The 24,948-nt window shown below is 62.9% G+C and overlaps 2 protein-coding genes and 1 pseudogene across 3 annotated transcripts; all 3 read right to left on the bottom strand.

The window, feature by feature from the left end:
* Positions 1 to 255: 255 nt before the first annotated feature.
* C7H8orf58 (chromosome 7 C8orf58 homolog) lies at positions 256 to 4,583 on the bottom strand. Its single transcript, XM_004610198.2, has 7 exons — positions 4,387 to 4,583; positions 2,664 to 3,154; positions 2,273 to 2,392; positions 2,093 to 2,198; positions 1,847 to 1,959; positions 1,524 to 1,606; positions 256 to 1,095 (listed from the first exon to the last, which is right to left on the bottom strand). The coding sequence occupies exons 1-7, from the start codon at positions 4,433 to 4,435 to the stop codon at positions 984 to 986; spliced, it is 1,074 nt and encodes a 357-aa protein (XP_004610255.2). The 5' UTR covers positions 4,436 to 4,583; the 3' UTR covers positions 256 to 983.
* Positions 4,584 to 9,569: 4,986 nt separating this feature from the next.
* Positions 9,570 to 22,710, bottom strand: PDLIM2 (PDZ and LIM domain 2). Of its 2 annotated transcripts, none has more exons than XM_055144771.1 (10): positions 22,592 to 22,710; positions 21,085 to 21,217; positions 20,367 to 20,518; positions 18,661 to 18,730; positions 18,413 to 18,561; positions 18,150 to 18,228; positions 13,462 to 13,553; positions 13,180 to 13,307; positions 10,857 to 10,974; positions 9,570 to 9,967 (listed from the first exon to the last, which is right to left on the bottom strand). In XM_055144771.1, exons 2-10 carry the CDS (start codon positions 21,175 to 21,177, stop codon positions 9,790 to 9,792), a joined length of 1,059 nt encoding a protein of 352 aa, XP_055000746.1. In that variant the 5' UTR covers positions 21,178 to 21,217; positions 22,592 to 22,710; the 3' UTR covers positions 9,570 to 9,789. The 2 variants fall into 2 exon arrangements, with proteins under 2 accessions (XP_055000746.1, XP_004610159.1); XM_004610102.2 differs by lacking the exon at positions 22,592 to 22,710 and adding an exon at positions 22,322 to 22,427.
* LOC129406694 (small nucleolar RNA ACA64) lies at positions 12,173 to 12,257 on the bottom strand (annotated as a pseudogene).
* Positions 22,711 to 24,948: the final 2,238 nt, after the last annotated feature.

The following is a 24,948-nucleotide window of genomic DNA, read 5'->3' as shown; positions in this document are numbered from 1 at the left end:
TTCTCAGGTAGGGAACCTGAGAGCCGACTAGGAAACAACTGCTCCAGTCCTTGGCCTTGTTCAGCCGCCAGTGTGGCCCCCCATTAGCAATCCCAGCTCCCCATTGTCTCCTGGCCCCCTTCCGCCGGCCCGTCTGCACTCCCTCGGAAACCCTCATTCGCCACTTTTCCATGTATCTAACAGCCACAAAGCATTTCAAGACATCCACAAAGCACTTTACAATTTAATATCATTTTTCCCCCTCATAACAAGTCTGTGAGGTAGATAGGGTGGGCATCGTTATACCATCTGGGAGGTTAAGTAGAAAGCTGGGGCTCAGAAAAGTTAAGGGACTTTGACAAGGTTTAAATACTAGTATGGGCTTCTGATTCCTGCGCTGATGTGTAAAGGCTTGTAGGGAGCACAGCAGCCGAGGTTCACCTTGAAGATAACTCGCTTTCTCCACGTTGGGTCTGGAAACCTCCTGCTCCTAGCAGGGCAGCTCTGGTCCATGGGCCAGACTCTCAGCGTAGCATCAGGACCCAGGAGCAGTCGCTGAGGAATGGAGGCGAGTACATCCTTCTGCAGTGACCTCACCCAGGCAGTGGATGATTCAGGAGATGGTCGGGTCCGGCCATTTCACAATGGAGTCTCACTGTATATACATGTGCACACGTACGTATCCATAAATGTGACTTTGCATAAATACACATCTGCCGACATGCTGGGCCCAGACAGATCACCGCACCAGACACACCCCCTGGATGCCTGATAAATAAGTTCACATTGTCTAAACCCAGGGATTTCTGGCATTGTGGGAGGAGTCTGGGAACCGCAGCCCCCTCGGAGCCTCTCGGGGAAAGCAGGGCTCGGCGCAGGCGGCTGGGAGGAGGCCTCGAGCCTCGCTCTGAGACACAGACCAGGCAGTGGCAGCAGCGATTCCTGGCAGTGACGAGAAGCAGCAACAGGGCAAAGAGCAGGGGCACACCCTGCACGGGACAGCCTCAGCACACAGACAGGTTTTTTGCTCGCTGCTTCTTAACCACTAATGATGGCATAAAGGTCTTTCGGAGAAGGCCTCGCGGTGACCTCTCAGGTAGGTTCCTTGATTCCATCCTGTGGGAAGGGAAAAGGAAACAGTGTATGCGGAACTGACAGTACTTAGGGACAGTAACTGACTTGGAAGTTCTTCCCTGCAGAGAACCATTCATGATGGATACATGGAGAATCATTCAACAGGATACTCACTGTGGGGTTCCTTGGGGCTTTCCCCCAAACCTGGTGGATGGCCTGAGATTCAACTTGGGGTGTGGGGGGAGGCCTGAAAGGGCTTTCTATAGGCCAGTCCTGACCCTGCCACTAACTCCCCGTGACTTCCCTCCTGAGTCCAGTCCCCAGCCTCAGCTCTCCGTGGGCCACTTAGAACCATGTTCTGTGTCTCCCCCACCCACTCCAATACCACGGCCCCCCAATTTCAAAGACAAAGGCCACAGTACCAGCAGTACAACTTCAGCCTCCTCCCTCTGTCCTACCCTGGGACTTACTCAGGGGCACAGTCCTCAGGTGGGGTGGGGGTCTCTGGGCGCCAAGGGTTCCTCCAGCGGATCCGCCTGAGCAGGACCTTGACCTGGTCCCATGGAAGAGATCCAGTTGAGAAATGGTGGGGGGTCGGGGTGGGGAATCGCCACAGAGCCCCTCCCTACCACACACCCTGACCAAATTCCCACTGACAGTCAGGAAAGCAAAGTGCTGCAAAGAGGAGTCCCATCAATCTCTGAGAATCTGGCCCCCAGGGCCCTGAGCGTGTCCACTTACCCCAGGCCCGGCCCCAACTGGCCCTGTCCCCCCACATGCACCCCTCACCTACCCTGTGTCCCTGGGAGGCTGGAAAGGGGTGCTCTGGCTCTGCTGGGTCCTCCAGCAGCCTGGGGGGGTTGGCGCTGGGTTCCTCCACCTCTGGCAGTAAAGCTGCCGCTGCCCCTTCAGAAAGTGACACAGGTTATCCCAGGCCAGGGATATGTGGGACCAGGAGTCACCATCAAGCCGTGGCTCGGGGCGTCTACTGGTGGGGCGGGAAGCAGGGTGGACAGAGGGAGACAGACGCCCTTGTCACCTGTCTCTGCAGTTTCCTTCAGGCTGAGCAGCTCCCAGGACTCCTGCACTTCATTGCCAGGGGCGACAGAGGGTGGAGCTGGGGGGGCCGCCTCGCCCTCAGAGTCCTGCGCAGCAGAGACAGGCACTCAGGGCCAGCGCAGGGGCCTGCGGCTCCAGGGCCTGACCAGGGCTCACTCACCACCGCGGGCTGCCGGGGCTGCAGCTGCAGGCAGAGCTGCTGGAGCCGCGCCATCTGCTCCAGCACCTGGCAGAGGTGCTCCAGGTAGCGAAGACCCTGCCCGGGGAGGCAGGCCCCAACCTGTGGGACAGAGCGAGGTGGGCAGGGGGAGCGGGATGGGTACAGAGAGGAGGACCACACACCCATCTGGCCTCCCAGTGCCCAGCTGGGCATGGTGCCCGGCGGGGCCTGTACCTGCCCACCTCCATGGCTGGGAGCAGAGTGAGGCAAGAAGCTGTGACACAGCCCATCATTTAGGGGCCAGGAAGGCCCCGCCCTGGGAGAGTTCCAGGGAGGATGGGGCACCGGCACCCTGTGCTCCCCTTCACCCATCCTGCGCGCTGGCACTCACCACTGCTGCTTCTGCCAGGCTGCCTTCAGGATCCATGTCTACCTCCAGGGTCTCTTGTGTCCCTGCTCCAAAAAGGCCCATTTCGCACTCAGCCTTGCGTGGTGGCTCCGGGGAGCGGACGTGTCGTCGTAACGTGCTGGCAGGGGAAGCGGTAAGCTGGCGGGAGCGTTCCAGCACCTGCTCCAGCTTCCGGCTGGCTCGGAGCCGGCCGAGGTGGGCAGGGGACTCGGGGCCCCTTGTGGGCTCAAAGTCCAAAGAGTCTTGGTAAAGGCCCACAGAGGTGGCCAGGAGGCCATCCCCAAGGGCCATCTCCACTCCCGAGTCTCGAGAGGCCAGTTTGAGAATGGGCACCTGCCTCCCCGGGGCTCTCAGTTCCTCGTCTCCCTGCCCGGACGCGGGTGAGCCACCCTGATCGGCGTCTGAGATCCGTCTATAGGTGCTGGTGACTCCGGGCACCACGCAGCCGTGCGCCAGCTCCTCGCCAGTCCCATCTGCGAGGAGAGTCAGAATCAGGCTGGCAGGCGCCCCAGCACCCCAACATTCCTGGCAGCTGGTGTGGCCAGGGGCGGAGCATCGGGGGTGATGAGAGGACACTGGGCCAGGGCACTGCCCTGTCTCCCGGTCTGGCTAGGGGGGAGGGCTTCCCATCAGTGACTTGGTCAGCACAGCCAGCAGCAAGCCATGGGCTCCGTGGGCACTGTGCTATGTCTTCCTTGGGAGGAACTGACCGTTCTTCCTGGGGGCCTGGGTCTCTAGGAGACAGGACATGCTCCTCCATCCCAGGGGACCAGCAGAATTTCAACTGCTCCCCCAAGCAGGAGTTTGAGCATCCTCAGCTCAGGGCCCACCATGCCTCGGTGACATCAGAAAGCAAGGTGAAATCTCTCCAGAAGCTGCTCCCAGTGGGGACTGTTGCATCCCCACACCTCCTGCTTCCTGGGCACTCCTATGGCCCTGGACTCGGCTTGCCCATTGGCCCTGATGTCCACCCACCACCACCACACCCCAAGGCCCAGTGCAGCTTACTCCAAAATTAATATTAAACCCTGCCTCCAGGTGGGCCCTACCAAACTGCAATTGCTACAACTCTTTGGGACCTTGACTTTTCTAAGTGAGAAACGACAGAAATGTGGTATAGTTAAAAAGAAAAGTAGGGGCAGGAGTGATAGGACAGTGGGTAGGCGTTTGCCTTGCACAAGGCTCACCCCAGTTTAATCGCCAGCACCCCACACGGTCCCCTGTGCACCTCCTAGACTAATCCCTGAGCATCGCTGGGTGTGGCCCAAAACCCAAGAGAAAAGAAGGGGGGCGGGGAAGGAGGAGAATAAATAGAAATAAAGGGAATAGAGAGGCAGGAGGGAAAGCAACCAGTGGCCCATTCCCTGGTGCCCGCCTGCCATCTGCCCACCCTGCCCCCACCCCCAGTCCTGATTCTCTCCGGGAAGCGCTGTCCGCCCCTCGCTCTGGGAAGGGCCCGCAGCCGCGGCGGGGAAGGGCTGGGGAAGGGCGGGGACCGGGCGGGGAAAGCCCCGGAGGGGAAGTCAGGGGCACCCCGACCAGAATGGGATAAAGGTGCTGGCCGGCTCAACGTCCAAAGCGAGTCTCCACTGAGCCGGGCGAAGACTTCTGAGGGCGTCGGGGTGGGGGTGGGGGCCGAGGGGGCGCCGCGGTCGGGTCCGTCCAGAGCACTAGCCCCGGCCGGCCCCGGGGGTGGACGACTCACCCCGGCCGCCGAGCGGCTCCACGGTGAAGACGCGTCGCCGGCCCAGCATGGCCCGGCTCCTTGGCCCCGACGCCCGGCGCGATCCTGGCCGGCGGCCGAGCTGGAGCGCGGCGACCCCGCAGGGCGCGGCCGTCGGACCCTCCCCGCGGGGGAGGGGCGCTGGCCAGGTACGGCGGCGGGGCGGGGGCCGCGCTCGGGTCCGGGGGTGGGGTGGCCGCCGTGTGGCTCAGGGCGCGGGGCACCCCCGCCCCCCGATTCTCACGCCCATCTCTCTTCCTGCCGCCCAGAGCGAGCGGGAGGGCGGGGGGCGGCGGGGCTGGGCCGCGCGCGGAAGGAAACGCAGCCCCACGTGCTGGCCGGCCGGGGGAAGCGCCCCAGCCCGAGGGCCTGGACCGGCCTCCCGACCGAGGGGACGCCCTCCCGGTGGGACACGCTAGCGAGCTGGGCTGGGACTGCACCCCGCCTCTCACCCGGCACCCCAAAGCGGGGTGGGTAGGCGGGATCGAGGTCTTTAAAGTCCCGGGAAAAGTGAGCGAGCGGGCCGGGGGTCTGCCTGGATGCGCCCAGCAAAGCGCACGCTTCTCGGTGCCCTTTCCACCTAGGGCTCCCCGTCCGGAAAGGCAGGCAGGCTGTGTACCCCGAGACAGATCTTCTGGAGAAAGTCGCCCGCCAAGGAGGAGGCAGGCTGGGGGTCGGGAGGGAGACTGGGGGTGCTGGGGGCGGGGAAAGGATCGCCGGTGATGGGACTGCTGCTGGAACGTTGCACGCCTGAAACTCAAATCATGAGTAACTGTTAAGATGCACGGAGAGTCAATAAAATTGTTTTCATTGGTAAATCTTAGAGTAATAATCCCCCCTCCCAATTGTTTTTGTTGGTCTTTGAAATGTTTCAGGTTATTTCATTGCGACATGGTCCATAAAACGTTCGTGATGAAACTCTGGGAAAAAAGAAGACGCAGATGTCCTCCTTCTCCCAGGGAAGGGGCTCTGGACCAACCCCCGCGGCAGGCCCTGAGCCGCGCAGGCTGATAAGGAAGCTGGCGGACGTGCAGACTTGCACCTGAGCGCCGGGGGCGGGGGCGGGGCGCAGGGGCTGGGCGCAGGGGCTGGGCTGCAGGAAGCCGGGGGAGAGAGGGGACACAGCAGGCGGCCTCACAGCTGCTCACCCGCTCCCAGACCCCCGCGCGCGGGGCTGCGGGAGCCTCTGCGTCTGGTTCTAAGCTATGCGGCGGGCGTGGGAGGGGGCACGTCTCTTCACACCTGGATTTTCCACTGCCCCTTCCTGCTCGCCTGCGTCCTGGGCCTGGTCCCCTCCAGACCCGGTCCTCCAACAGCGCCTCTCCTCAGCCCAGAAAGCTGGCCTGGCGGGAGCTGCGGGTGCACGTCCCACAGCGTGTGTGGCTCTGGCCCGACCCCGCCCCAGCCACCCCTGGCCCCAGCACTCCCTGGCCATGGGTAGGAGGGCAGAAGAAGGCAACCGGCCCTCCCCGGAGTGAGGGTGGGGAGGCCGATGGAGGTAACCTGCCCCTGACCAGATCGCGGCCTGAATTTGGAGAATGTGGGGCGGATTCCAAGCGGTCTCCGTGGTGACTCGGGCAGGAATGCTTGTGGAACAGGAAGCCCGGCCAGCAGGAATGCAATGTCTCAGCACAAGGCTTTGTGTGGGCTCACGCCCAGCCCAGACTCCCCTCACCCGCAGAGTTGCCTGGGGAGAAACATATGCCCCCTCCCATCTCGCACGGAGCCTCTCCTGCCCTGGGTAGCCCTCCCTAGGCACCTGTGGCCACCTGGCCTTCCCCTGCAGCTCCCTCCGCGATGGCGAGATGCCTGAGGACTGCACTGCTCTCCATCACTGCTTGACGCCCAGCCCCTCTGGCCCAAGCCTCCGCCCCCTCGGCTCCTACAGGTGCATCTCCTGCAAGCTCAGGGCCAGGCTGGGGCCTAGGCGCATCTGCTGGGCTGGAGAGGCAGAGGCACCGTAGTTAATTCCCCCTGACCTGGGGGGGACACTGCCTCTGCGACTGAAGGGGAGAACGCCACAGGCATGGCAGACACCCCACACTCAGGTGCCCGGGCCCTGCTTCTCTCTAGTCCTGGCTCCTCTCTCCTAGCCAGTGAGCGCTCCCGCCTGCCCACCCAGCCCCGGGTTTCTTTATTTTGATGCCAGAGACAACCTGTCTCAGGCCCCAGAAACCTACTTCCGAATCTGAGATTAGGTCAGGAGCGGGTCCAACGGGCTGAGCACAGGTTTTGAGTGGGGAGACCCAAGTACAATTCCCAGCACGACGTGGTCCCCTGGGCAGCACCAGGCATGAGCCCTGAGTACTGCGCTGGGAGTAAGTAGCTCCTGTGCACAACTGGGTGAGGCCCCCCAAACCAAAAGTAACACAAATAACATGGCATTTACCCCAAAACCCTGAAGGAGCCTTATACGCTTTCCTGCCACAGACTTACCGAGCCACTTTAAGCTACATTCCTTAACTTGGGAAGACTTTCTCATTCTTATTAATTGGTTTTGGGACCATGCCTGGTGATGCTCTGGGCTCACTCCTAGTTCTGCATTCAGAGATCACTCCTTGTGGGCTTGGGGATCCAAATGGGGTGCTGGGGATCAAACCTGGGCTGGCTGCGTGCAAGGCAGGCAGCCTATCCGCTGTACTATCTCTCCAGCCCCAAGACTCATTATTATTATTATTATTATTATTTTTGCTTTCTGGGTCACACCTGGCAATGTTCAGGGGTTATTCCTGGCTCATGTACTCAGGAATTACTCCTGGCGGTGCTTGGGGAACCATATGGGATGCTGGGAATCAAACCCGGGTCGGCCATGTGCAAGGTAAACGCCCTACCCGCTGTGCTATCGCTCCAGCCACAAGACTCTGATTTGTAAGAGAAAAGGATGACAGTTGATGCACTTCTGGCCACTCCTAACTCGAATTTGTCATTTCTGAAGCCATTTCCCACGTGTTAAAAAAAAAAAAAAGGTGGGGGGAGAGGACATTGTTGTAGACAAACCAGTAGTGATTCACTCCCCCACTCCCCCACCCCCATCCAAGACCAGGTCAAAAGGGGTGGGAGCTCACTCCTGTGTTCAGGGTGGGCTTGAGGGCCGGGGTTAAAGACCAAACACTACACCCAGCCTTCTCAGCTGGCCAACACCTTTGCCTAATAACCTCAGGTAACAACGAGCAGGTTGTAGAGAGTTCTGGAACGAAAGCCCCAGGCCCCTGGGAGGACAGCTGACTCACCCACTGAAGAGAAGTTGCTGCACTTATACATGGGGAGCCCGTCCGGCTCCCTCCAGCTCTGCATCCCTCCTGTTTCCCGAGGGTCTCCATTTCCAACAGTGCTGCCCTAGCACGGTTACCAAGGGGGAATTCGAACACCCAGTGTTCATATTCCACTTGCCAGTGCCCCGAGAACCTCAGAAACACTTCTCAAGGTTTCCATCTCTGGGTCTTATGTCAGAATCCAATAGCCCTGGCCTGAACCTGACGACTGACAGGTGTGATCTTTTTTTCAGAGCGTTCTCCTGACATGAGCCACACCAGACACTAGATGGCGCCAATGAGTCTATCCCAATGGGACCAGGACGCAAGGCCTGTCAGTAGTACCAGGCCAGGAAAACCTTGGCTTTTTTTTTTTTTCTTTTGTGTTTGTGGGCCATCCCTGGTGATGACTCCTCCAGTTGCATGCAAGTGAACGCCCTACCTGCTGTACTATCTCTCCAGCCCATGCCTTGCTCTTTTTGTTTGGGGGCCACACCTAACGGTGCTGAGGGGTTACTCCTGACTCTGCACTCAGGAATCACTACTGTTTTGTTTTTTGTTTTTGGCTTTTTGGGTCACACCCGGCGATGCTCAGGGGTTACTCCTGGCTTTGCACTGAGGAATTACTCCTGGCGGTGCTCGGGAGACCATATGGGATGCTGGGAATCGAACCCGGGTCGGCCGCATGCAAGGCAAACACCCTACCTGCTGTGCTATCTCTCTAGCCCATACCTTGCTCTTTTTGTTTGGGGGCCACATCCATCAGTGCTGAGGGGTTACTCCTGACTCTGCACTCAGGAATCATTACTGGCAGTGCTCAGGGGGCCATAGGAGATGCTGGGGATCAAACCCAGGTCAGCCACATTCAAGGCGAGCTCCCTACCTGCTGTACTATTGCTCCGGCCCCCCATGCTCATCTCTGTGAAAAATCAAGGCCGGTGTCCAGGCAGAGTGAGATAACTATGCCAGGGTGTAGCGTACACCCACAGGTGCCTGAGGGGACAGCAGTCTCCTTCCCAACCTGCTGCTGCACTGCACCAGCGGAAACCAGCTTTGTTCTTCCTGTGAAAATAAGGATGGGGGGCGGTGGGAGCGATAGTACGGTGGGTAGGGCTGTGCTCGCACTCGCCACCTTGCACGCGGCTGACCTGGGTCCAATCCCCCGAATCCCATATGGTCTCCCGAGCCCACCAGGAATAATTCCTGAGAACAGAGCAGGAGTGATCCCTGAGCATTGCTGAGTGTGGTCCAAAACACAAAATATAATACAGATTTTAAAACAAAGTAATGAGGGTGACCCCCAGCTTTGGGTTGACAGGGGGCAGGGTGGTTCTGGAGCCCCCTGCAACTTTCCGAAATGTCCTCTAGGGGTGGTGACTAACTTGCAGGGGACTGTGGCCCCTGAGTTCCTCCACAGCCAGGGCAGGGGTGCCCGGCACCAGCTCAGCTTTGTTGGCTCCAAACCATGCAGCAACAAAGCCAGGCAGGGTCTGCCAGGCCGTGACAAACTGGGCACTCTGGGACACTGGGACACTGTGGTGGCAGAGACCCCTCAAGGTGGCAATATCACCACCAAGCAGAGCAGGGGCCCCACACTGCCGGTCCAGCAGCTGGAAAAGTCTGCGCTGGCATACTCAGGTGGGCCTGGTGATCCCGGTGCCAGGAGCCTGCCGGTCCCCCTGCTGCCGCTCCCCCCGCCCCCGCCAGAGTCCTCTGGGCACTAAGCCATCTCCAAGGGGGTGTCCCGATAGCAGGGAACAGGGAGGGCCTGGCTTCAGTGGAGGTGTCACCTTGTCAGACACCTGCGGAGGGAGACCAGGCAGGGCTGAGGTGTCAGGCAAAGCCTCTGTACCCCAGGCGGAAGCCCAGGTGGGACAGGGTCGGGAGAGGAAAAGAGAGAAGAGGGCCCTGAAGCGTCCACTTTATTTGCCACATATAGATCTCTAAGGGCGCCTAAGCTGAAAACTTTACAAACACTGTCAGCCTCTGGCCACGCCTGTTTCTTGGTCCTTGTCTCCAGCCCGGAGCTTCCCGTGGGCCATTGCCCTGGTTGCCCTCACCGCCGAGCAGCTCGCCCGCTTCCCCACCACCACCCCGGCCCCCCGCACCAGCCTGCCCTGGCACAGCGCCGGGCTCAGGCCTGCGAGCTGCGGGGGGCTGGCGCCACGTAGCGCTGGCGGGCGTGCTTCTCGCAGTACAGCTCGTCGTCCACCCAGAAGTGGCCCCGCATCCTCAGGTTCAGGCCGCAGTCGGTGCAGGTGTAGCAGCCGGGGTGGCGGAACCGGCCTTCCTGGATGCGCACGGCCTGGGTCCTGGGTAGGCAGAGCAGAGCACTGTGAGCAGGAGTCTGGCTCAGGGAGCTTCCTGAACCTCCTCAGATGCCTCCCACCCTGCCTTCCCTCTGGAGCCAAGTCTGGGGGTTGAGCTGCACCAAAACCCGGGTGCAGCTCAGGTGCCAGGGTTGGCATCTCCCGGGCAAGGCTCTGGGCCCAGGGGCCTCTCACATGGCACATACACAGTCCTGCCCCCTGCCCTTGAACATGCCCTCCAGGGGCTTGAGCATCAGTACAGCAGGTAGAGCATTTGCCTTGCACACGGTCAACCTAGGGTGCATCCCCGGCATCCCATAGGGTCCCCTGAGCACTGGCAGGGAGTAATTCCTGAGCGCAGAGCCGGGAGTAACCCCTAAGCACTGCCAGGAGTAGCCCAAAATCAACAACAAAAGCCCCCAACTCCACTTTCTGGTGTCCCCAGAAATGGCAGTCTCACGTCTGTGGTGAGACTGAGCGTGTCCCCTCTGATCTGCACATGCAGAGCAGAGGGGCAGGGAGCAGGGAGGAGCACAGGGCAGGGGGCCGGGGGCAGGAAAGGCTTTTAGTTTCCCAGAGGATGTGACTGCATGATCGTGCTTCCACTGAGAAATCCTACCCGCCTGGAGAGTGCTCCCTTAGCAAAGATGCAGTGCTCCCCACGGCGTGGCTGTCCGCGCTTTCGCCTGCCCCTGGGGTAAGAGGCCCAGAGCACTGGCAGGAGTGTGGGGGGTGGGGTTGGGTCCCATCACTGAGCCAGGTGCCCGCCCCACAAGCCAGCACAGCAGGAAAGCCCCCACCAGCATGCAGCGGCCCCCATGGTGGCTCTCTGCTGGTATCCCTGCCTTGAGCCCCCCAAAGCCCCGCACCCAGGGACACAACACCAACTCACGTGATGCCAGTGCCGCATTTCTCACACGTGAGCAGCCTGGGTGGGGTGGCCAGCGCCCGAGGGGCAGGCAGGGAGGACGACGGGCTCAGTGAGCTGGGCAGGATGGCAGGTGCACCACCTGGAGGGTGGGGACAGACAGACAGACAGCTCAGACCCCCCAGCAGCGTCCCAGCAGGTCTATGCACCCGCACACCCTCCGCTGCAGCTCTGGGGCGGGGGGAGAAGCTGTACTCCCAGGACCCTCAGGAAACCTGGGGGGCTGGGGGTAGTCAGTGGAGGAGAGGATGGTGGGGCCAGCCACCCCCCGCCAAGAAGTGCATTGATAGCCGAGTGCTCTTCCTTCCCTGTGCCCAAGCTGGGCATTGACTGGTGTGGGCAGCCTGGTCCCATCTGCTCAAGGGCACAGAGACCCCCAGGGTGAAGTCCTCCCCCTGCCTTGCTCTCCCCCACACCGCCCTGCGCAGACCCCTGAGGGCTGGAGCATATGTGTTGGTGTCTAATCCTGCCCCCTTAGCGAGCCCGAGTCAGCCCCCGTCCCTCCACGCTTCTCCTACCTTTCCTGCTCTCGATAACACCCCCGCCCCCGGCATCGTCCACTGCCTGGGACCATGTCCACCCCACTCACAGTCCCTCTGGCCGCTTGGGGCCTCCAGCACCCGATTCAGCGTCTCTTGAGCTGCCCAGCAAGTGCAGCCGCCCCGAGGAAGGCAAAGGTGCCCCTCAGCCTGGCGCCCGAGCTGCAGCTGGGACTTAGCCCCCAGCTGGCCTCAAGGCCCTCCCACTGCGCCCCCACACACCACAGTACTCCCTGCCACCTCCAGAAGATCTCTCTCAGGGCCATGCCAACTCCCTCTTCCTGCAGGAAGCCCTCCTCAAAGCCCATCCCCTCTCCCCCGTGGGTTCCAGTACCCGCCTTTATCCGTTCCCTGCAGTTTTCCTGGTTAGCCCACACCTTTCGGGTGCACCCACATTCCCAGACCTTGATCAGCCTGGTCAGTCTCTGTCTCTCTCTGTCTCTGTCTCTGTCTCTGTCTCTCTCTCTGTCTCTGTCTCTCTCTGTCTCTCTGTCTCTCTCTCTCTCTCTCTCTCTCTCTCTCGGTCTCTCTTAATTTTGTTGTCTTAATTTTTCTTTTTCTGCGGGCAGACAATGGGGCGGGGCTGAGAGGGGGGTCGGGGCGTGGGGGTCGCACAGGGCGGGAGCGGGGTACTGGTGGTTGAGCTGGCGGGGGCAGGGCCTCGCCACTGAGAGGGGTCAGGGCTTCAGAGGTCGCTCCCCTGGGGGGTTTTGGGGTCGCACAGGGTGGGGTCGCACCGGCCGCTGTCGGGGCCTGGGTTTCACCTCCCCACACCGGACAGTGGGGGTGATCTGAAGCCCTGCACCCGCGTCTGTGGGTGTCTTAATTTTTTGGATTGAGATTCTGTGGTGTGCAATGCTGTTAATAGAGAGTTCTCATGCACCTAATTCTACTTTTTTTTTTTTTTTGCTTTTTTGGGTCACACCCGGCAATGCACAGGGGTTACTCCTGGCTCTGCACTCAGGAGTTACTCCTGGCAGTGCTCACAGGACTGTATGGGATGCTGGGAATCGAACCCGGGTCAGCCGTCTGCGAGGCAAACAAACACCCTGCCTGCTGTGCTATCACTCCAGCCCCCGTCTCATAATTCTAATACCACACCCATCACCATCACCAGTGCACCCACCTCCATCCTCCAAGGACCCCAAAACCCTTGTCAGTCCCCTCCTTCGCCAACTCAGCCACCCCGTTATGTTGCCTTTGGTCTTTGCTGCGACCTCACTGAGTATCTGAGCCAGATCATTCTGTGTCTAGCCCATTCCTTCCGACTGACTCCACTGCTTTCGGGGCCACAACCCCTAGTGCTCAGGGATCACTCCTGGCAGGGCCTGGAGAACCACATAGGGTGCCGGGGGTCCAACCCAGGTCAGCCACATGCAAGGCAAGAGCCCTGCCCACTGTGCTGTCTCTCTGGCCCCCAGACCCTAATGTACTTTGGCGCCGGGCCTGCTTCTAATGCGAGCACTTAAGAAATGCCAGTTTGGGGCTGGAGCGATAGCACAGCTGGTAGGGCGTTTGCCTTGCACACAGCCAACCCGGGTTCGATTCCCAGCATCCCATATGGTCCCCTGAGCACCAGCATGAGTAATTCCTGAGTGCAGAGTCAGGAGTAACCCCTGAGCATCACCAGGTGTGACCCAAAAAGCCAAAAAAAAAAAAAAGCCAGCTTAGACACATGCCGTCGAGGTCCCCACAGGTGTCCTGGTGGGTCCCTGGACCCCTCCTGGCTGCGCCTGCCTCCGTCTCACCTCTCTCCTCAGCCTCGAGAGCTTCCTGCAGGAGCCGGAAGGAGCTGGACTGTCGGGGGGGCGCCCGGCCCTCTCGGTTCTCCTGCAGCATCTTGTAGACTTCAGAGTCCTCATCCAGGAGGTCCACACTGCGGGTGGGAGGCAGCCACCATCAGGCGCGGGGGTCGGGGGGAGGAACAAGCAGGTGGGTGGCAGGGACACCCAATTTGGGCCCTAGGGAGGCTGGTCCGGCCCTCCCTGCCCCGGAAGCCAGTCTCTCCCAGCCCTCCCAGCACCCGGTACCTGAGCCTGCGGGTGGTGGAGCTGGCCACCGGGGATGGGCACGGGCTTGGCAGCACCAGCACAGCTGAGTCTCCAGCACGGCCCAGGCCAGCCTGTGGCGGGGAGAAGGGGAGGGGTGAGGAGGGGTGAGGAGATCCTCAAGGCTGAGCCCTCTCTGGCTGCCGGGCACCACCGTTACTTCCCAAGTCCGACAGCAGGGGGCTCCCGGCCTTCATCTCCTCCAGGTGGAGGTGTGAGGGCTGCCCCGGACAGGCAAGGAGAGAGTGAAGGGCCCAGGTAGGCACAGGCGGCGCAGGCACTGCCTCTGAGACTATGGCACAAGTCCAACCCAGCGCCCTGGCTCTGCTCCTGGCTCCAACAGAGGCTGCAGAGAGGAGAGGCATGAGCTGGCCTCGTCAGAGGGTGACGGAGCAGGGCAGAGAAGGACGAGCCCAGGGCCAGCTGGAGCATAAGCTCCCCTACTGCCCACTGGACAATGTCCTCAGAGTGCCAGAATCCCCACGCCAGGGAGATCCATCCTGCCCCCAGCCCTGCCCCCAGCACCCCCTCCAAGGGGCAAGTCTCTGTCTCACGTTCTTATTCTGGCTCCGACCAGAGTGATAGTATCGCACAGTGGGCAGGAGAGTTGCCTTACACACAGCCAACCTAGGTTCATCCCTGGCATCCCATCTGGTCCCCCTGAGCCACCAGGATTGATCCCTGAGCACAGAGCCAGGAGTAAGCCCTGAGCACCACCAGGTGTGCCTCTCCCTCACCCAAAAAAAAAAATACCCAACCAGAAATCTTGCCCTTCAACTTTATTTCTGGTCTGACCTCTGGTCCTCACCTCCAGCCCCTACCCTTGGCCCGAAACCAGTGGCAGCCAAGGGAATGGGGCACTTCAGAGTTTCCCCAGCAGCCTGAGCACAGAGATTCCTGTAACACCACATTAAAAAAAAAATTGGAGGCAGGAGGTTGGACCGACTCTGGTGATGCTCAGGGCTTACTTCTAGCCCTGTGCTCAGAAATTACTCATGGCAGTGCTCAGGGGACCATATGCGGTGCTGGGGATCAAACCCAGGCCGGCTACGTGCCAGGCATATGCCCCACCCAATGTACTATCGCTCGGTCCCTGGAGCACCAAATTCCCTCCAAGTGCAGTCAGGGTGTCCACCAATGACGGGCAAAATGAAAACAAAAAGGCAGGGATTTCTGTAGGAAAAGCAGAAACTTGGAACATTTGAGAAGCCCAGAACCCTCGCCCACCAGCCTGGTCACAGAGCCCTAGGCCCCCCTGGCGGGTAGGGCCACACAGGCCAACAGGAGCCTAGGCCTGTGCCCGTGAGCAGGTTCCCTGGGAAGGAGCACAGCCCAGGTGGCGTTCGGGACCAGCCTGCGGGTACCTTGCGTGGGAAGCTCCACGGGGAGGCTCCTTCTGCAGGTCGAGTCCGGAGCAAGCGGCCGAGGGGCACTGCTGTCGCTCCCCCATGCAGAGGGACCACCATCCACTTTCTGCCAGGTCCCACCAGGGCTGGCTGTGCTGTGCCCTGCCCAGCTCCCCCTGGACCTAAAAGGCCGTGGCCAAGTGGGGTTTCGAGGGTCTCCTATACACTCACCCCTGCTCCCGGCCCCAGAGAGCAGATGCCCATTCTACACTCTGAGAGGTACCCCCAGTCCCAGGAGGGACCTGGCAGTACCAAATCCAGAAAAACTGCTTGACAAGGGCTCAGCGGTGCCCAATACCTCTGAGAATGTATTCTAGGAGCACAGGGATATTAGTCAGTGATGCTGCGATGTTGTGTGTGTGTGTGTGTGTGTGCAACGTGTGGGGGGTGGGGTACCCCAACTTCCTAGGCATCAGTTACTGATGATTCTTTAGAACACAGGCTGGTGCCCCCACGTCAACCTCAATGAGGGGAGCCAAGGAGGGGAGATGCCTGGTGAAATTTTACAGTCAGACTTTCAGGAAATTGACCAAATTCAGTGTATTTCTTTCTTGTGGGACTCCTCAGAGCTGCCGGTGTACAGAAGTGAGACCTGAGACCGTGCATGCACCTCGGTGCTGCAGCACTTACCTCACAGGCCTGGAGGCTGTATATTCCCAAGTCCCATCCCAGTGACATTGCCACGTGGCACCGCCCCCAGCCACTGGGATGGGAATGACATATGGGACATATGTGCCAAAGGGCACTGGGATGGGAATGACAAATGGAAGTGTCCAGTGACACCCAGGAAGAAGCTGAGAAGCTGTGGGACCCCTGACACTGGCACCATCTGACTGAAACCCACATGGAGAACAGAACATGCCACATGACCACAGAACATGTGGGCACCAGGACATGCCATGTGACCACAGCACATGTGGAGACCAGGACACGCCACATGACCATAGCGCATAAAGAGGTTAAGACATTCAATGTGATAACAGTGCCACATGACCACAGTGCCTGTAGACACCAGGACATGCCATGTGACCACAACACATGTGGAGACCAGGACACGCCACACGACCATAGTGCACACAGAGGCTAGGATACACTATGTGACCATAGCGCCTGTGGAGACCAGGACATGCCACATGACCACAGCGCCTATGGAGACCAGGACATGCCACTACGTGACCACTGCACCTGTGGAGACCAGGACATGCCACGTGACCACAGCGCCTGTGGAGACCAGGACATGCCACATGACCACAGCGCCTATGGAGACCGGGACATGCCACGTGACCACAGTGCCTGTGGAGACCAGGACATGCCACGTGACCACAGCGCCTGTGGAGACCGGGACATGCCACGTGACCACAGTGCCTGTGGAGACCAGGACATGCCACGTGACCACAGTGCCTGTGGAGACCAGGACATGCCACGTGACACTGCGCCTGTGGAGACCAGGACATGCCACGTGACCACAGCGCCTATGGAGACCGGGACATGCCACGTGACCACAGTGCCTGTGGAGACCAGGACATGCCACGTGACCACAGCGCCTGTGGAGACCAGGACATGCCACATGACCACAGCGCCTATGGAGACCGGGACATGCCACGTGACCACAGTGCCTGTGGAGACCAGGACATGCCACGTGACCACAGCGCCTGTGGAGACCGGGACATGCCACGTGACCACAGTGCCTGTGGAGACCAGGACATGCCACGTGACACTGCGCCTGTGGAGACCAGGCCGTGGACCTCCTTGCATTAGGAATGTCTCTATTTTTTCACCTCCCAGGCCTGGAAGGTGCCTGACACTAGCCACTGCTGGATAAATATTGTCAGAGGCTCAGGCACAAGGACAGGCGTGCAGTGGCCGGAGGGGCCTCCAGGCCACAGGTGGGGATGGAAGGTAGCGGGAAGGGCAGCTGTCCAGGTCCACAGAAGAGAAGGGGCAGTCCAGAAGCCTCACTGCCTTGCATGAGTGGGGGGCGGGGCCCTCAAACCTCCCCGGGCATCAGACACTGACAGTTCCTTAGAACACAGACTGGTACCTCCCCCCCAGCCCCCGCAACCTCAGGGAGTCCAGTCTGCAGCCGGGGCTGGGCCTGAGGACTCACATTCTGTTCCCTGAGCCACCTCTTCTCCCCTGGCCTGAGTGGGGACACGGTCGGGAAGGAGAGCAGAGGGCAGCCCCCACTCCCCACCCCGCCCCCGCCAGCAGGGCCCTCGGCTGGTCTCGGCCTGCTCTTCTCATGGAGCTCTCCCCCCCACCCCGCCACCGACCCCCCCCACACCCCAGGCTGAAGCTCACCAGGGCTGGCGGGGCCTCCGCTAGGCCAGCACCAGGCTCCTGGCTCTCGGCTCCAAACCCTGCCCAGCCTCCAATGTCCAGCAGGATTCCCGCCGAACCCTCGGCAGGCCCCCGGCCCACACTCACGCTCCCTCCCGGCGTGCCTCAGCCTCCTAATCAAGACCACACTGCCTAGCACTTAATTGTTCCAAAATTGCTTTTGCATGTTTGTCTTATCTCCACAAATACAACTTAAATTCTTAAAAGGCTGGGAACTCGGCTAATACATCTCTGCCCCCAGAGCCGGCCAGCCAGCGGAGGGGCCCCCAGTGGGTCCCCAGGGAGTCCTGCTTCTTCCTGCTCCAGAGCGCCCCCTCCGTGGCCAGCACCCTCCCCCCTGCGTTTCTGGAATGCACAGTCACCCTGAGGTAGGGCTCCAGCAGCAGCTGGGATGCATCCCCTTCACCCCAAAGCCTGACCGTGCCCCACCCCCAAACACTGCCCCCAGCAGCTGTGGTGCGGGGCCGTTGGTGGCCTGGCCCGCTCACCCCCACCCCTTGCTCTTAGCAGAGTGACAAGACCCACAGACAGCCTGCTAGTGACTGGTGCCCGCCACGGGGTAGGTAGGTAGGGGGGCCCGGAGAGGAGGGCCAGCGTGAGCAGAGGCCCCGGTGCAGTGCAGGGCTGGCTCTGCACTGAGTCACAGAGGAAGGAGGGGGCCGGAGGGGGCGCTGGATCTGGGGGCGGCATGGGGCTGGGGAGGGGAGGAATGTGTTCGGGGGATGCCGCCAGAGCCAGAGGGAATCATCCCAACAACAGCAGCAAACTATGTCAGCCGGGCCCAAGAGAAACACGCGGGAGGGAGGGAGGGAGGTGGCCAGCAGGGAGGGGCGGCGGGCACTGGGAACGGGGCGCCCCTCGGGCACCATCCGGCACCCAGCCCAGAAGCCGACAGTCCCGCCTGCCCACCACGGGGAGCCTTACCTGGCGACTCCTGGGGCGGCCCTCGTAGGCGGCATGCTCGGCGGCCGGGGGGCCTGCGGCGTGTGCCAGGCTCTGGAAGCTGCAAAGTGCGGGGGGGACAGATGGTGGGTGTGGGGAGGGGAAGGGGCCCAGGCCGTGGCACCTAAAGGGAAACACGGGTCGGCACCCCCCACCCACCCACTGTACCCCCCCATGTGATTACTGAGACTCCGGAGGCCAGGCCCAGACCTGGTGACTGGGTGCCCGCCCCGCGCCCCGCTCACCTGCGCCCGATCACTGCCTCTCCGGCGGCCGGGGGCTGCGGGCTGCTGGGGGTGGAGAAGGGGCTGCCAGTGCGGGGGCTGAGGGAGGCCGGGCTGGAGCAGGAGGAGCGCAGGGAGGACTGGCTGCTGGCCTGGGTCCTCGCAGAGCCCTGTGGGAAACGGGCCAGAGGGGCAGAGCTGCCACGCCCAGCGCCCTACCCCGGGACCCTCCCAGGGCACTGAACCCGAACCCGAACCCGCCATCCTACCTGGAAGCGGGTGGCTCTCGCCTCCACAGAGCCATCCCCGTTGGTGCACCCCGGAGAGACGGCTTGGGACCTGGCGGGGGGCAGGCCACAGGAAGGGGAGGGTCACGGGCGCCTGCCGGCTTCACCCCACTCAAAACCAAGCCCTCTCAGCCCTGTGTACCGACTACTTCGTAAAGAAAAACAAACACCCCAGCGCAGAAAGGCTTCGTCTCAGCAGAAAGGGCAACTGTCCTTTTTATGTTTAAAAAGCTTCGGGGGTTGCCCTCAGCCGGCATCTGTTTGCAGCTTATTGGGGCGGGGGGCGGTGGCTGATTCCACATCCACAGTCCTTTATCTTTCACCCCAGCAGCAACTGCAGCGCAGAGTGGGGAGGAAGCTGCCCAGAGCCCCAGACAATGGCCGGGCCAGCTGCCCACGCTCCTGTAAACCAGCCTGGGGCCCCGGGCGGCTCCCTGCAGGCCTTCGGGGGACTCTGCTCTCCTCCGGCCTCTCCCGGTAAGGCTGCAGCAGGAAAGCACTGGACTGTCCGGCACAGCCCAGCTGCCCACACAGTCCCCAGGTAACCAAGAACAGGGTCTTCCCCAGGCTGCTGCCCCAGGGCCCCCCTGCCAAGCCCTTTCCTGGAGGCTGTGAACCGACTGAGGCTGGCACAGAGATGCCATGTCTGGGTCCCGTGACACCGCTCCTGGTTGTCTGGTAGTTTCTAGAAATCAGCAGGAACCTTGGCTGCCACACAGCAGCAGGCCAGCCCGAGGGAGGGGTGCGAGGTCAGAGGGAGGAGAGCTTGGCCCTGGCTCCAGCCCAGTCCACTGCTTCCTGCCCCTGGGCTGGGGGTGGCGAGAATGACAGGAGGGCGCTGGATGGAGGAGAGGCAGGCGGCCCCCCTCCCCGTCCCGTCCCGTCCCCCGCCAGCTGGTCCTGCCAGGAGGGACTGGGAAGCAGGAACAGGGTCACAGCTGCAGCCTCTCGTGGACGTCGGGTCCACTCCCAGATGCCATGAGGCCCCAACCCTGCCCTCCTCTCCGGCCCCTCCTGCAAACACTCAGGGCCCAAGTGGCACAAAGGAGCCCCTGAAGGGCCGAAGGGCTGCCAGAGGGTCATGGGAGCCAACCTCGGCAGCACCAGGGGACAGAGGGGCGAGGCGGGCATGGAGCCAGGGCCGCGAGAAAGCCTGGTGTCAGGGCACTGCCAGCGGCAGCAGGGGCCTGACGGGTGTGAGACCAGCTCAGAGGTTTCTCCTGGCTGCAGGACTGTCCCAGGATTCCTGCCCTGTGACTCACGAGGGACCCCACCCTGGGTCCTCACTCCCCCCCTGACCTTGGCACCCAGGATGAAAACCCTGTATGGGTAAAGGGGAGGAAAGGGGGCTCCCTGGTGAGTGAGCCCCCCCGGACCCGCCCCTCCCCTGGAATCAAGGGTCACACAAGAGCGCAACTGAGGGCACACCTTTCCTCTCCAGCTCACTTCATGCCCACGCCTGTGCCCCACACACACGGAAACCAGTCAAACCCGGGCATCCAGGTGGCCGATGCCAGCCCAGCCGGCCTGCAGCTGCACGCCCAGCTGGGCCCAGGCACAGGGACATCCCTCTGCCCACCTGCTTCGGGCCTAGATGGGCTGAAAAGCTGGCAAAGGCCAGGCTGGCGCTCGAGGACAGTGGCCCCGGGGTGGCCTGGCAGGGGAGGAGCGGGGTAGGCGCAGCTCACCGGTCCAGCTGCAGCCGCAAGGGCGAGGGGCTCTGGCGGATCCTGCTCTGAGCCTCGGCATGCAGCATGCCCTCTGTGCTCTTCCCGTTAATGGACACGATGATGTCCCCAGGCCGAAGGTCAGCGGCCTCGGCTTTCCCCCGCTCAGTCACCTGCAGGGGACAAGGAGCAGGAGGGCTGAAGCAGAGTGACCCAGACAATGGCGACATGCCGGGAGGGCAACACGGGGGTCCCTCCCCTAGCCCAGGAAAGACAGAGCAGGTGTGCACCAGGCTGGCTGTGCATCCCTTGTAACACCCCTTCTCTGCATGCCCCCCACCCCCCGCCCCTGTCCCACACAGTATCGGTGCAGCCAATCAGCCGATCCCCTCCCAAAGCCAGACCGCAGCCCCCCCACACACTGGCATTCTCACAGGGGCCTCCCCGAGAACATGTAATGACAGAATTCAGGAGCTGGGCTCTGAAATACTTCTGGATAGCGATCTCGGCCGTGCAGGCGGCTGCCTGCGCCCGGGAGTTCTGTGAGCCGGCCTGGCTCCTGTCTGGGTCAAGGCTCCCGTTCTAGAAACCAGCGAAATGGCTGCCCACCAGCGTGGGCTGTGACAGAGGAGAAAGGAGAGGCCCCGGTCCCAAAGGTCACCGGGCCCTGGTCCTCCACCACCCATCCCCAGAGGGGCTCCCAGCCTGGGGTCCCCTCCCCCCTGGCAGCAGCCCTTACCTTGGTCACCACGATGGGGGTGTGGAAATCTCTGCCTCCCGAGATCCGGAAGCCCCAGGGCGCCGGGCCAACCACGTCCACTATCTGCGCCATCACTGAGAGGCAGCGCCTGTCCCCTGGGTCCTGAGGGCAGCTGAGAGGAGGCAGGGGAGAGGCAGAAGGTAAAGGAAGAATGACAGGGACACAGCAGAAGCTCAGGGGGTGGACGGGGCGTGGAGGAAGTAACTGAGCCCGTCTCTCGCCCCCAGTATCACTTCCCCACACACCCCCCCTGGACAGTTGTGATTCTATGCACCCCCTTGGCGTCAGCTGCAGGGGTGCAGGGGTGCAGGGGTGCAGGGGACCAGCTCGCTGGAGAAAAGGCTCACCAGGGTGGAAACTGTGAGTCTCTCCTCCCCCTCCTCCACCATCAGGGCTAAGTCCCTCTCGTTCTGCTTCCTGTCCCCGAAACCCACAGCATGCACGGTACTTCCTCCCCACCCGGGAGGGCAGGGCCCTGAGAACCCATGACAGCCAAAAAAGGGGCTACCGGGGACTGTTGAGGCCGTTTGTTGAAGGTGGGGGAGCAAGTAAGCAACCAGGCTGCCTGCCCCCCACCCCTGGCCCTGTCTTGGGGTCCACAGAGGCAGGGCTGGCGTCTCACTCTCTGGGCACTGCTGCCCTCTCAGGACGCCGGCCAGAGGAGGCCTCCTCTGCCCGGCTGGCTGGGCACCCACGGGCGCTGGCCAGCCGGACCTGCCCACTGCGGTCCTGAGCCCCTGCACTGGGCAAGGCGGAGCGCCTGCAGCCCCCGGGCTGGCGGGACTTCCTGCGCCTGTAGATCTGGAGCAGGGGCCAACCCGGCAGGAAGCCGCGGTGCCAGGCCACCACCCCGTCCAGCACCCTCCCCTGAGGCAGCCCCTGGAGCGGTCCAGAGACGCCCCGAGTCACGGCCGGCCTGGATGGGGGCGCGCCCCCACGCGGGGCCCCGTCCTTGCCCAGGCGCGGCTCGCGTTCTCCCCCCCGCGCGTGGAGACCTTTGAGCCGAGAGTGGACTCCGCGCGGCGGCCGCGGGAGGTGCCCGGCACGTCGCCGGCCGGTCGGCCCGTCGGCCCGGCTCGCCCAGTTCCTGCGTCTTCCCGCTCGAGGCCAAAGTGCCGCGGACCCGGGGTGTGCGAGCGCCCGCGACGGGCGCGGGGCGCGGCCGCAGCCAAGGTCCGGGCGCCCCGCCGCGCCGCCGCGCAGGTGGGCCGCTCACCTGTCCGGGGCCCGCGCCGCGCACCGAGGGGCCGCGAAGGCGCGCGGGCGAGACGCGCCGCCGCTCCCGCCGCCGTCTGCCCGACTCTGGGGAGAGCCCGCCCGGGGCTCCGGGACCTGCCTCCGCCCATGTGATCCCGGGGCCGCCCCCGCCGCCGCCTCCTCCGTGCAGCCCTGCCCCGGCGCGGCCACCTGGCCCTAGCGCTCCTGCGGGGACGCTCCCGGACGCTCCCGGGGGTCCAACCTCCCCCCCCCGACCCCCTGCCCTCACCGCGTGCCGGGAAGGGTTCTGGGCGCCCCGGTACTGTCGCCCGCTCAGCTCCCAGGGAGGGCCGGCTCCGTGGATGACCGCGGTCCTCCTGCCTCCTCCGGGCCGTGAGCTGTGCGCCCGCAAATTATCAGCCACAGGTCCTCCCGAAGGCCAAGCCCGGCTGGCTGCCTGGAGGTGGTGGTGGCAGCCTACCCAGTGCTGCCTCAGCCGTCCCCTGTGTGGATTTCTGCCAGATTCAGGCTGAGGAGCGACGCCCAGGCGCTTCACCCTTCTGGGCTGGACACCTTGCCCCTCCCCTGGCTGCCCTACACCCCCACTCTGCTGCCTCACCTGGGCCTCTCCCAGTCCCAACATCCACCATTGCCCCCTTCCCCGCTCCCGTGTCCTCAGCTCTCTGCAGTTCCCTGGGCTCTGGGGGTTAGGAGAGGACCGCTGAGAGCACCCAGGTGTGTCCCAGGCCCCACCTGGCATCCAGGAGCTCAGGGCGCCCCCGGCCCTCGGCGCTGCTGAGACGAACAGAGGCTTCCAGGCTGCACACCTGTGAGCAGCGCTGTCCCTGACCGCCCCAGGTGTGAGTCATTCCTTCCCGTCCGCTGGGCTCAGTGCTCGTGCTCCTCAGGCGGGGCGGCCGCTGCCTTCCCACCTCACCCACTGCCCGCCTGCTGTGGCCGCATCAGCTCCCTGCCTCTCCCTGGGGCTCCCCCGGCCCTGGAACCCGGCTCAGCCCCAAGCGGCCGGCCTGCCTCCTATGAGCGCTGCGGATTTCCTCAGTTTCCCCGTGCCCAAAGTGGGCGGGTGTCCACCTCGCCCACCCGGCCAGGGCAGGCCCGCTGGGTTGGCGCCCCAGCCCCGGGCCCAGTGCCCGGCACTCGGGACGAGTGGGGGGATGTTTGCAGACAGAATCTGCCCTCCACGGCCCCTCCTCTGTGGCGCGGCTGCTCCGTGCACCTGCCTTTGCTCCCTTCCCAGGAAGATGTGCGTGTGCGGGCGCAGCTGGGGTGTGTACCCACATATCTCATGGCACGCTGCTGATTCCCAGGGTGGGGGAGCGAAGGAAGGGGGACCGAAGGAGGCCTGGCCGGGCCCGCCACTCCCCTCCCCCCTCTGACACGCCAAAGCCCGCGGTCCTGAGCCCTCCTGGTTCTCTGGCCCTAGGGTCCCTCCCCCGTGTTCTCCCTTCACCCCCATCACACTAGGTCAAGGCCCAGGAGGGGTCCCTGAGCCCAGGGGAGTGGGTGGGCTTGCTGAGCACTGAGCGCTGAGGAGGCCGCCGGGGAACGGATGCGGAGACCAGGGGCTTTGGCATCTTGCTGGGACGGGGAGCAGGCGCAGGCCAGTGGCTACTGGAAGTGGCCCCTCCCACAGGGGCGGGTCCTGCCAGCTCTGACCACGCTGGGGACGGAGCTGGACAGGTCAGCAGCAGGACCTGGGAAGTGGCCTGGGAAGTTGCCACTCCCACAGGGCTGGGTCCTGCCACACCAAGGACTGAGCTGGACAGGTCAGCAGCAGGACCAAGGTCCTCTTCTTTCTGCTGTTGGACCGTCACCAGGGCTCAGGCCATGCCCAAGCACGAGGGCCCCGCCAGGGACAGCCTCACTCGCAGGGTCCTGCACCTCCGTCCTGACAGCAGGAGGCGGCCTCACCTCTGCCCCCTCTGGCAGGCCAGGGAGAGCCCCGGGGTGGGCAGGCCTCATGGCGCCCGACCTTCCTCAGGGCCTCTGGACGGGAACGGTTGGGACTTTGTGCCAAGAGGTAACAAGCCACTGGGCTCGGTTTCAGCCTTTTTACCGGGTAGCGGGGGCACACCTGGCAGTGGTCAGGGCTCACTCCTGCTGTGCTCAGGGGCACTCCTGGTGGGGCTCAAGGCACCGTTTGTCTCCGGGGATCGTACAGTGGGCGAGCCAGCGCCCTCCCCATCTCAGCCTTGGGTCAGCTGGACCGCGTCCCATACTCCGCTCCGGCCCCCCTGCGCGGGGACGCCCCGCCTGCCTGCTGGAGGCTTCTGCAGACGCACGTGTGGAGCCCCTGCTGCCCGCAGTGCCAAGGAAGGAGCAGTCGTGCCCAGACTGGCTCACTGGCCCCGCGGGAACCACCAAGCCCAGCACCCCGTGGCCCGGGTGAGGCGGCTCTTGGCTCCGGAGTGCTACCACTCCCCGCTTCCCCCACCCCGTCGCCGAAAAAACCGGAGCGAGCTCGAAGCCGAAGGTAAACAAACACAAGGACTCTGTGGCACCGGAGGAAGGAAGACAGTCGGGACACAGCAGCCAGCAAGCAGTCCCTGCAGCACTGCAGCGCGAGGGGGCTGCAGCCAGCCCCCGCCCCGCTGGTCCTCACTGGTCCTCGCACCCCGCCTGGCC

This window comes from Sorex araneus, chromosome 7 (assembly GCF_027595985.1).
Source record: "Sorex araneus isolate mSorAra2 chromosome 7, mSorAra2.pri, whole genome shotgun sequence".
Classification (NCBI taxonomy): domain Eukaryota; kingdom Metazoa; phylum Chordata; class Mammalia; order Eulipotyphla; family Soricidae; genus Sorex; species Sorex araneus.
This window is presented reverse-complemented; position numbering and strand designations above follow the sequence as displayed.